The 12,639-nt window shown below is 29.9% G+C and overlaps 1 protein-coding gene across 1 annotated transcript in view; it reads left to right on the forward strand.

Moving 5' to 3' along the window:
* The first annotated feature begins 822 nt into the window (after window positions 1–822).
* The window catches only part of LOC126744905 (nuclear protein localization protein 4 homolog), a 128,616-nt gene continuing 116,799 nt past the window's right edge, over window positions 823–12,639 (forward strand). The window contains exons 1-2 of the mRNA XM_050452493.1: window positions 823–944; window positions 1,080–1,325. Of these exons, the coding sequence (XP_050308450.1) occupies window positions 924–944; window positions 1,080–1,325 (267 nt within the window). The 5' untranslated portion in view covers window positions 823–923. The remainder of the gene's footprint in view (window positions 945–1,079; window positions 1,326–12,639) is intronic.

Below are 12,639 nucleotides of genomic sequence, written 5' to 3' on the forward strand. Positions count from 1 at the left end.
TCCAACCATTGGTATAGTGACGAATAGTTCAAACAATGATGACTTCCCACCATTCCAACCTAAGCCCAGAATACGGACATTTAGAGAGCAGCTTTCGAGGATGGTCCCAAGAAGACGTCCTAGTATCCACCTAGGAGACCAAGAAGAAGCAATGGAACTCAACACCAATAAGAGTTCTGCTTAAAAGTTGCTGTTTAGATTAACACCAACTTTTCTTTTAAAAGGGGAGCTGTTAGATAAGAATATACCATGAAACCCGATACCAAGGCCAACCCACATGTTTACCGTCTCAACCAGATCCGTAGGCGTTTCCGGGAATAAGCAAACGTAGCACCTTTTATGCTTAGCTGTTGTTTGTTTAAAAAGACTGTGGAAAGAACCTTATCTTATTGTTCTCATGATAGTCAGCATTTTCTGTTTGTATAAAAAGCCATTGCTTGTTAGCTCAAAAATCATTATTATTAAATATTTAGTGTAAGATAAACCTATGTCGGTTTTTATTTTTGTAATTTGAAATAAAAGTTTTTTTAAAAAAGTTATTTTTGAAATCTACAATCTAACATATATATATATATATATATAACACGATCCAAAATATAAAAATATATGTTTATTATATTATATATAATTCATATTTTTTACTCATTTTATGAGTTTATAAGTATATGATGAGGTACGATATAACAAATTTTTGTAAGTCAAAGAAATAGGTTCGGCTTCCTAGGCAGGCGAGATCAAATATCAATGATACTTCCGAGAAGATTCCAAGTCAACTATGTTTATTTGTCCACTGTCCACAGAATACAAATATAGTATTTGTCAGTTGTCAGTGACAAGAAATGACAGCTGACATACCATACAACTGAAATCAAAAGTTTCAATTTTATTTTGCAAGTTCTTTATATAAAAATTAGTAATAAAGAATGTCCAAAGAAAAACCACTTGTAAGTTTTTTTTAGATGCAACTACCGGCAAATTTCCAGCTTTAATATCTGTTTTAAAAAATTTGACTTGTCATTCTCCCTAACCTAAAATATCTATTTTCAAAAATATTTTAATATTTTTATCATTCTTTTTAGATCTTACGGGTGCAGAGCCCCGAAGGAACTAAGAGGCTTGAAATTGTACCGTCAGCTACGACCAGACAACTATTCGAAGCGATTGTAGACACTTTTAATTTGAACAGTTTTGCTTTTGCCTTGTACAGACAACAAAACCAAAAAGATGAGATTCCCAGCGGAAATAGTTCTACTGTGAGGAGTTTAGGAATCAAGCATGGCGATATGGTTTATTTGGCCCCCTTAAATGGGGCTGTTTTGTTCAAGGTAAGTAAATAACAAGAAAGTTTAGTAGGATTCATATTGATGAGTATATGATATCTAGGTATGTTTGAAATACATTTGTTACTTTTATGTTACTTTGGATTTACAATTAATGTGTGTGAAGCTAGCGTCCGATCGATATCCAGCAACCAAAATCGAGAACGCAGCATATGCCGGTTGCCAGCGACCAATTTATAGTCCGCGCTCCCTGTTATTTAATCAATATAATGCCCGTATCTCCAAAAATTCCCAAGGGATTTTCATAATTTTTTGTCCAGATATTAACAATGAATACCTAAATCGACTGACGATGGTCTCAAACCTCTACAAACTAAGGTTTTGTTGTGAAAATTAATTAAAAAGTCAAATGGTAAAAAAATTAAAAAGGCTCTAACTCCCAAAATTCCCAAAGGATTTGGATAAAACTTTTTTTTATAAAAGATAATAAATATCTAAATTGATTTTAGATGGTTGCAAACCTCTACAAACGAAAGTTTTTTGGTAAAAAATTGTTGAATTTTTAGATGTACAAAAAAAATTTAAAAGCTATAACTTCCAAAATTCCCAAAGAATTCGAATAAAACTTTTTCATGTAATTACTAATAAATATCTAAACCGATTTCGGATAGTTGCAAATCTCTACAAACGAAAGTTTTTTGGTAAAAAATTATTGAAATGTTAGATGTAGAAAAATATAAACAGCTATAACTCCCAAAACTCCCAAAGCATTCGAATGAAACTTTTTTATACATTTAATAATAAATATCTAAATCGTTTTGACATGGTTGCAAACCTCTACAAACAAAACTTTTTTGGTAAAAAATTATTGAAATGTTAGATGTAGAAAAATATAAACAGCTATAACTCCCAAAACTCCCAAAGGATTTGAATGAAACTTTTTTACGCAATTAGTAATAAATATTTAAATTGATTTTACATGGTTGCAAATCTCTACAAACGAAAGTTTTTTGATAAAAAATTATTGAAGTGTTAGATGTAAAAAAATATAAACGGCTATAACTCCCAAAACTCCCAAAGGATTTGAATGAAACTTTATTACGCAATTAGTAATAAATATTTAAATCGATTTTACATGGTTGCAAATCTCTACAAACGAAAGTTTTTTGGTAAAAAATTATTGAAGTGTTAGATGTAGAAAAATATAAACGACTATAACTTCCAAAACTCCCAAAGGATTCGAATGAAACTTTTTTATACAACTAATAATAAATATCTAAATCGATTTTACATGGTTGCAAATCTCTACAAACGAAAGTTTTTTGGTAAAAAATTATTGAAGTGTTAGATGTAAAAAAATATAAACGGCTATAACTCCCAAAACTCCCAAAGGATTTGAATGAAACTTTATTACGCAATTAGTAATAAATATTTAAATCGATTTTACATGGTTGCAAATCTCTACAAACGAAAGTTTTTTGGTAAAAAATTATTGAAGTGTTAGATGTAGAAAAATATAAACGACTATAACTTCCAAAACTCCCAAAGGATTCGAATGAAACTTTTTTATACAACTGATAATAAATATCTAAATCGATTTTACATAGTTGCAAATCTCTACAAATGAAAGTTTTTTGGTAAAAAATTATTGAAGTGTTAGATGTAAAAAAATATAAACGGCTATAACTCCCAAAACTCCCAAAGGATTTGAATGAAACTTTATTACGCAATTAGTAATAAATATTTAAATCGATTTTAGATGGTTGCAAATCTCTACAAACGAAAGTTTTTTGGTAAAAAATTATTGAAGTGTTAGATGTAGAAAAATATAAACGACTATAACTTCCAAAACTCCCAAAGGATTCGAATGAAACTTTTTTATACAACTAATAATAAATATCTAAATCGATTTTACATGGTTGCAAATCTCTACAAACGAAAGTTTTTTGGTAAAAAATTTAAAAAAAATTACACCAAAGTGCGCAAAGAATTTTATTGCTGGGCAGTTCAGTGGGTAAAAACTTAACTGCTTCTAACAACATATACAAATTCCTGGATGAATTTCCAAAAGGATTTTAACTGAGACCACACACTGCTACAAACGGGGCCTATGTAAGTTTTCCTTAAATACAATTAATGAAACCTCCTCGGGTATACTTTCTAGGCATCCTGGTAGCAATCCAGCCAGTGGTTTTAACGTAATTTTTGATAGGACCTTTGTGGAGAATATTGACTGTTGTCTCCTGAAAGAGAGCGATTACCTAAAGGGAAGACCCGGACTCCCTTTGTAGCACCTGACTGTAGTATCGACGACTTAGAGCTTCTAGCCCCGATGGTTTAATTCCATACTACTATTTGGCTGGACTTGGATCTTGTATTTCTACTCAGAAATCACTATCTTTGTATTTGTTATATAAAATAAACAATTGGAAAATTATTATGGTCTTTTCATTGGTTAAAATAACTCAATTTAATTAGTTTAAATAGAGAATTTTGCAACATGTCTTAAATCTCATCACTTAAAATGTTTATTATTAATATTAAAAAAAAGTTTTATTCAAATCCTGTGAGAGTTTTGGAAGTTATAGCCTTAAGTTTTTTTAATACATCTAAAACTTCAATAATTTTTTACCAAAAAACTTTCGTTTGTAGAGATTTGCAACCATGTAAAATCGATTTAGATATTTATTATTAGTTGTATAAAAAAGTTTCATTCGAATCCTTTGGGAGTTTTGGAAGTTATAGTCGTTTATATTTTTCTACATCTAACACTTCAATAATTTTTTACCAAAAAACTTTCGTTTGTAGAGATTTGCAACCATGTAAAATCGATTTAGATATTTATTATTAGTTGTATAAAAAAGTTTCATTCGAATCCTTTGGGAGTTTTGGGAGTTATAGCCGTTTATATTTTTCTACATCTAACACTTCAATAATTTTTTACCAAAAAACTTTCGTTTGTAGAGATTTGCAACCATGTAAAATCGATTTAAATATTTATTGCTAATTGCGTAAAAAAGTTTCATTCAAATCCTTTGGGAGTTTTGGGAGTTATAGCCGTTTATATTTTTTTACATCTAACACTTCAATAATTTTTTACCAAAAAACTTTCGTTTGTAGAGATTTGCAACCATGTAAAATCGATTTAGATGTTTATTATTAGTTGTATAAAAAAGTTTCATTCGAATCCTTTGGGAGTTTTGGAAGTTATAGTCGTTTATATTTTTCTACATCTAACACTTCAATAATTTTTTACCAAAAAACTTTCGTTTGTAGAGATTTGCAATTTGGGAGTTTTGGGAGTTATAGCCGTTTATATTTTTTTACATCTAACACTTTAATAATTTTTTACCAAAAAACTTTCGTTTGTAGAGATTTGCAACCATGTAAAATCGATTTAGATATTTATTATTAGTTGTATAAAAAAGTTTCATTCGAATCCTTTGGGAGTTTTGGGAGTTATAGCCGTTTATATTTTTCTACATCTAACACTTCAATAATTTTTTACCAAAAAACTTTCGTTTGTAGAGATTTGCAACCATGTAAAATCGATTTAAATATTTATTGCTAATTGCGTAAAAAAGTTTCATTCAAATCCTTTGGGAGTTTTGGGAGTTATAGCCGTTTATATTTTTTTACATCTAACACTTCAATAATTTTTTACCAAAAAACTTTCGTTTGTAGAGATTTGCAACCATGTAAAATCGATTTAAATATTTATTACTAATTGCGTAAAAAAGTTTCATTCAAATCCTTTGGGAGTTTTGGGAGTTATAGCCGTTTATATTTTTCTACATCTAACATTTCAATAATTTTTTACTAAAAAACTTTCGTTTGTAGAGATTTGCAACCATGTAAAATCGATTTAAATATTTATTGCTAATTGCGTAAAAAAGTTTCATTCGAATCCTTTGGGAGTTTTGGAAGTTATAGTCGTTTATATTTTTCTACATCTAACACTTCAATAATTTTTTACCAAAAAACTTTCGTTTGTAGAGATTTGCAACCATGTAAAATCGATTTAGATATTTATTATTAGTTGTATAAAAAAGTTTCATTCGAATCCTTTGGGAGTTTTGGGAGTTATAGCCGTTTATATTTTTCTACATCTAACACTTCAATAATTTTTTACCAAAAAACTTTCGTTTGTAGAGATTTGCAACCATGTAAAATCGATTTAAATATTTATTGCTAATTGCGTAAAAAAGTTTCATTCAAATCCTTTGGGAGTTTTGGGAGTTATAGCCGTTTATATTTTTTTACATCTAACACTTCAATAATTTTTTACCAAAAAACTTTCGTTTGTAGAGATTTGCAACCATGTAAAATCGATTTAGATGTTTATTATTAGTTGTATAAAAAAGTTTCATTCGAATCCTTTGGGAGTTTTGGAAGTTATAGTCGTTTATATTTTTCTACATCTAACACTTCAATAATTTTTTACCAAAAAACTTTCGTTTGTAGAGATTTGCAATTTGGGAGTTTTGGGAGTTATAGCCGTTTATATTTTTTTACATCTAACACTTTAATAATTTTTTACCAAAAAACTTTCGTTTGTAGAGATTTGCAACCATGTAAAATCGATTTAGATATTTATTATTAGTTGTATAAAAAAGTTTCATTCGAATCCTTTGGGAGTTTTGGGAGTTATAGCCGTTTATATTTTTCTACATCTAACACTTCAATAATTTTTTACCAAAAAACTTTCGTTTGTAGAGATTTGCAACCATGTAAAATCGATTTAAATATTTATTGCTAATTGCGTAAAAAAGTTTCATTCAAATCCTTTGGGAGTTTTGGGAGTTATAGCCGTTTATATTTTTTTACATCTAACACTTCAATAATTTTTTACCAAAAAACTTTCGTTTGTAGAGATTTGCAACCATGTAAAATCGATTTAAATATTTATTACTAATTGCGTAAAAAAGTTTCATTCAAATCCTTTGGGAGTTTTGGGAGTTATAGCCGTTTATATTTTTCTACATCTAACATTTCAATAATTTTTTACTAAAAAACTTTCGTTTGTAGAGATTTGCAACCATGTAAAATCGATTTAAATATTTATTGCTAATTGCGTAAAAAAGTTTCATTCAAATCCTTTGGGAGTTTTGGGATTTATAGCTGTTTATATTTTTCTACATCTAACATTTCAATAATTTTTTACTAAAAAACTTTCGTTTGTAGAAATTTGCAACCATGTAAAATCGATTTAAATATTTATTACTAATTGCGTAAAAAAGTTTCATTCAAATCCTTTGGGAGTTTTGGGAGTTATAGCCGTTTATATTTTTCTACATCTAACATTTCAATAATTTTTTACTAAAAAACTTTCGTTTGTAGAGATTTGCAACCATGTAAAATCGATTTAAATATTTATTGCTAATTGCGTAGAAAAGTTTCATTCAAATCCTTTGGGAGTTTTGGGAGTTATAGCTGTTTATATTTTTCTACATCTAACATTTCAATAATTTTTTACTAAAAAACTTTCGTTTGTAGAGATTTGCAACCATGTAAAATCGATTTAAATATTTATTACTAGTTGCGTAAAAAAGTTTCATTTAAATCCTTTGGGAGTTTTGGAAGTTATAGTCGTTTATATTTTTCTACATCTAACACTTCAATAATTTTTTACCAAAAAACTTTCGTTTGTAGAGATTTGCAACCATGTAAAATCGATTTAAATATTTATTGCTAATTGCGTAAAAAAGTTTCATTCAAATCCTTTGGGAGTTTTGGGAGTTATAGCTGTTTATATTTTTCTACATCTAACATTTCAATAATTTTTTACCAAAAAAGTTTTGTTTGTAGAGGTTTGCAACCATGTCAAAACGATTTAGATATTTATTATTAAATGTATAAAAAAGTTTCATTCGAATGCTTTGGGAGTTTTGGGAGTTATAGCTGTTTATATTTTTCTACATCTAACATTTCAATAATTTTTTACCAAAAAACTTTCGTTTGTAGAGATTTGCAACTATCCGAAATCGGTTTAGATATTTATTAGTAATTACATGAAAAAGTTTTATTCGAATCCTTTGGGAATTTTGGAAGTTATAGCTTTTAAATTTTTTTTGTACATCTAAAAATTCAACAATTTTTTACCAAAAAACTTTCGTTTGTAGAGGTTTGCAACCATCTAAAATCAATTTAGATATTTATTATCTTTTATAAAAAAAAGTTTTATCCAAATCCTTTGGGAATTTTGGGAGTTAGAGCCTTTTTAATTTTTTTACCATTTGACTTTTTAATTAATTTTCACAACAAAACCTTAGTTTGTAGAGGTTTGAGACCATCGTCAGTCGATTTAGGTATTCATTGTTAATATCTGGACAAAAAATTATGAAAATCCCTTGGGAATTTTTGGAGATACGGGCATTATATTGATTAAATAACAGGGAGCGCGGACTATAAATTGGTCGCTGGCAACCGGCATATGCTGCGTTCTCGATTTTGGTTGCTGGATATCGATCGGACGCTAGCTTCACACACATTTACAATTAATATTTAAAACTCATATTTATGGAATAAAACTCATATTTATGTACCTCAATTTGACCTGGGATATCCCTAGGAAACTGGCTTACTTCATTCTCTTCAATCAAATCATCATCTATATCCTCTTCCTCAGTCTGACTGTCAGGATCAGGTGGTATTATAATGATATCAGCTGGAACGTTCTTATTTGTGGAACAGATATCTTCTAGGGCAGCTCCAAGCCTTTGATACCTTTTACCATAAAAAGTTGAGCTGGGAATTGGCACATAGGCATCATCATCAAAATCCATTTTTTGTTATCAGTTCTAGCAATAAAAAAAATATTGTTAGACGACAGAGCCAAAGACATATTTTCTATGTTTTTTTGTAAACAATTTATTAGACCATATTTTATCACATATAAATTTTGTTACTTTATAAAAATTAGGACCCAAAACATTTTTCCTAAAATAGACACTGAGTGTCCACTGTACTCAAATAAGTACAGTAAGGTTCGGGGGGCCATTTTGTGACAACTTAATTGTAATATTACTGGCTTACAAAAACAAATACGTTTTATGATCCCCTAAGACCATTATAATCAACAATGAAACCTAGTGATTTATCAAATGGTAACAAAAAACAATAACTTACGTTGGGCAGTCACATGATTTTAACACTATTTGGACACTGACTATCGAAATCAACAACAACAAAATTCTGCATCGCGATAACCACATTTTTAAACGTCTACAATGGGAACGAATGGGATAACCTTAAAATACTATTTAATAGAAAATATAAAGAAGCCAGTATAATTGCATTTGTAACGCTTTTTCAGGTGACTGATTGATCTGTTCTTTTGAATAAAGTTTGACTGTTATCTGAATTTTGTTCTGATATTAATTGATGAAGCCTTCCACTTGAACCTATTAGAAAAAGATGGAAACAAAACACTTGATCTTGGTTAACTCCTCAGATTGTCCATGAGGGTAGGCATCTCAGAAATCTACTTAGGCAATGCTCAATCTTTAATGATCCGAATTTGTCCGGCATGTACAAGGAAATATTAAAAACTATAATCATAAATCAAATATTACTTCAACTAAAAGGGCTTTTTATTCTGATATATTCAATAATTCACATAACAAGTACAAGTCTTAAACGTCATGGCAAATTATTAAAAAGGAAAGCAATTTGATAAGAAAGCATAATTATCCTACACCATTTAAAAATATAAATGATTTATTCATTTATATGTACAATAATACGCATTACAAATAATATGCAATAAGCTTATAAATCAACATATATAAATCAAACAAAAAAGCAAGAAAATAAAGTAGCTACATATATTATCTAACTTATCCCCCTGTTCCTCTTATAACCTTATTTTTAAAACTATTACAAGACTCTCCCGTAAATAGATCATATGAACTATAGTGCATATTATACAATTTTATTAGTTGTTCTGTTACCCCTCTAAATCCATAATTGGTACAGTGAGATCGTTCATAGAAAAGGATCCTTTGATGTATAGACTTTTAATAATATCCTATTTAAAAGATAAGAACTATCTATTTTACCATTAAGTAATTTAAACAAAAAATAGATTCTGGCACTATTTCTTCTAATTTCCAAAGTTTGCAGCCCAACTAGCTGACATCTAATGTTATAACATGTCAATTATATATTATTATATGTTTACAATAGTTTTGTAAGGGAACCTATGTTTATAAAGTAAAAATTTGCAAAACTTATTTTCAACTTTCTATACAATTAATAATAATAATAAGCCCAATAACAGGAAACAGTTGCAAAACAATGAAAAATATAGTTAAAAAAAACACACAAAAACAAACCTAAAAGAATGAAAAGAAGAGAAAAAAGTAAAGTAAAGTCACAATCTCAAAAGTTATCCAAAAAATTAGAACAAATAACTATTAGTATGATATAAAAATCCAATTATAAAAGTTTAACAAGATAATCACATATTCAACAAAATTAAATTAAATTAACTGCAATATACCTACTAACTATAACTTAAACACATGGGTCTTAATCCCAAGAGTAATGATCCACTAAGATATCGACAATCACATAAACCGGAGAGAAATTAATATTGCACATGTGACAGATCCGATTAAATATAGTGCTTATTGTATATAGTGACGATTTCAACAGGATGTTAGTATGAGTCCTTGGCAGAAAGAATGTTAGGGGATGTCTAGCATTAAGCCTAAGCACCATGAAACGTACACCAGAAAGAAGTACAGGACTATCAATGAATCCATTCAGTAACCCATGCAGGAATTTTACAGAGAAGATCATTCTTCTGAGATGTAATGGATGTAGATTGAAGCGTTCCAATAGTTGCCGATGATCAAACTCTCTTACCGGATATATGCCATCCTGCCTGAAGGCCAAAAACTTAGCAAATCTACTCTGAACAGATTCAAGGAGACCAACATGATTCTGATAGAGCGGGTTCCATATAATGCAGCCAAACTCCAGTTTTGATCTCACAAAGCAACAGAAAAGCAGTCTTAATGTAGATTCCAAAGTAAAACTCTGAGAACTTCTAATTATGAACCCAAGCCTTCTCAAGGCTGACTTGACTATGTTTTTGAAGTGTGGAATGAATGTAAATTCAGAGTCAAAGGTGATACCAAGATCAGTAATTTACTCTAATCTACTTAAAATAGTATGATTAATAAAGTAATTAAAATTTAAGGGTGTTTTTGATCTAGAGTAACTGACCATACTACATTTAGCCGCATTCAAACCTAACCTGTCAACAGCGCACCATACCTCCAATGTGTTTAGACAGTTCTGAAGAAAAACACAATCCTCCAAACTATATACATTTAAATATAGCTTCAAATCATCGGCAAAAGCCAGCCAAGTGAGTGACTCAATCAAGTCATTTATAAAAAAAACTAAACAGGAGGAACTGCCACAGGGCTCGAAACCTGTGTCCAGGTTTCGAGCCCTGTGGCACACCCGACGTTACGTTAAAAAGTTTCGATTTAAAGCCCTCATATTCAATATATTGAGATCTACCAATCAAGTAGGAATGAAATAAATTAAATAATCTCCCTGAAGAACCATATTGAGTTAATTTATGCAGCAAAATATAGCGATCTATCCGATCAAAGGCTTTTTGAAAGTCGGTATAAATAACATCGACTTCAGTATTAACATCAAGTGATCATCACAGATGTGGCTAGACAGATAGGATAAGTTAGTAACATAAGATCGCCCGCTAAAAAATCCATTCTGGTCTACAGAGATGAGTTCTTTTGCGTGACTAAATAGCGACCGATTCAGGATAATTTCGAAAATTTTTGAGAAGTTATAGAGTAATGAGATTGGCCTGTAGTTCACGATTTGATCAGAGTCCCCAGCTTTTAAAATAGGTATTATTTTAGCAGTCTTCCAAATTTCAGGAATCTGTTCTGTTGACAGTATTAAGTTGAAAATGTAGGTCAGCGGATCAGCTAGGACACCAATGCAATCTTTAACCAAGAAGCTAGGTACACCGTCTACACCAGATGTTAACTTATTTTTGAGTTTTTTACTAGCCAAAATAATCTGGGAAGCATCAACTTTGGAAATGTCAAAGTGGGGCACAATATCAGACATCGACGACTGGTTAATGAAATTTGATTTTATAAATGCCTTACCAAAGAACAGTGCAAAAGCATCAACTATGTCTTGTGGGTCTTTAATTACCACGTCATCGGGTAGCCTCATCATACCAGGAATCCTGGTGCCAGCCTTCTTAGAACTAATAAAATTCTAAAAGCTAGATGGGTCCAAAGAAATATTCGTTTCGGTGTTTGATATATACAACTTATATTCATTACATATTTGTAGTTTGATAAGGCGTCTAAGAGAATGGAATTTATTTTGAAAGAATGGAGATTTGTACATTTTAAAGTCCTTGAAAGCCTTTTCTTTCCTATAAATGTTCTTAATCAATTCTCGAGAATAATAATTTGGAAATCTTCTTCTACATTGCTTGTATTAATATGTATGTTATAAAATGATGACCAGACAATACATTTGTATTCTAAAACACTATGAACTAAACTATTGTATAAACATTTTATGGTTCTAATATCACTGATTTGATCAGAATGTCTCCTAATAAAACCTAGCATTCTAAAACCCTTCATCGTAATGTTATAAACATGAGCATTAAAAGTCAATTGATGGTCAAAAATAACGTCTAAATCATTAAAAGTGTCTACACTTTCCAGCAAACATCCGTCTATGTATGTATGTGTAAAACTATAAGGAACTTTTTTCCAGTAAAAGGACATAACTTTATATTTAACTTTACATTAAGGTTCAAAAAATTTTCTACACACCATTGATTAAATATATTTCAATCTAGTTGCACTAAGGAACAGTCTTCATCACAGTCAATAGTTCGACAAAATTTTAGATCGTCAGCATATAAAAGACATTCACAGTGTTTAAAAACAGAACAGATACAGCTTCATTTATATATAAAAGGAACAAAATTGGCCTAAGATGTGATCCCTGAGGCACTCCAGAAGTCACTCGAATTTCCCTTGAAGTTGCTCCCCTTAGCTTGACTTGTTGAGTACGACTATTCAAATATGAATCGATCCACTTCAGATATGATCCATACACTCCCAATGATTCAAGTTTCTTTATCAACAGACCATGGCATACACTGTCGAATGCTTTTTGTAAATCGGTGTAAATAACATTTTTTCGATATTTTCACTTAAAAAATCCTGAAAATCCGCTAGGTTTGTCGCCGTTGATCTACTTTTGTAAAAGCCATGTTATTTCTGAGAAATATAGGATTTGAAGGTGTTAAATATTTCATCAGTCAAAATTGATTTAA

This window comes from Anthonomus grandis, chromosome 15 (genome assembly GCF_022605725.1).
Source record: "Anthonomus grandis grandis chromosome 15, icAntGran1.3, whole genome shotgun sequence".
In the NCBI taxonomy this organism is placed as follows: Eukaryota; Metazoa; Arthropoda; class Insecta; order Coleoptera; family Curculionidae; genus Anthonomus; species Anthonomus grandis.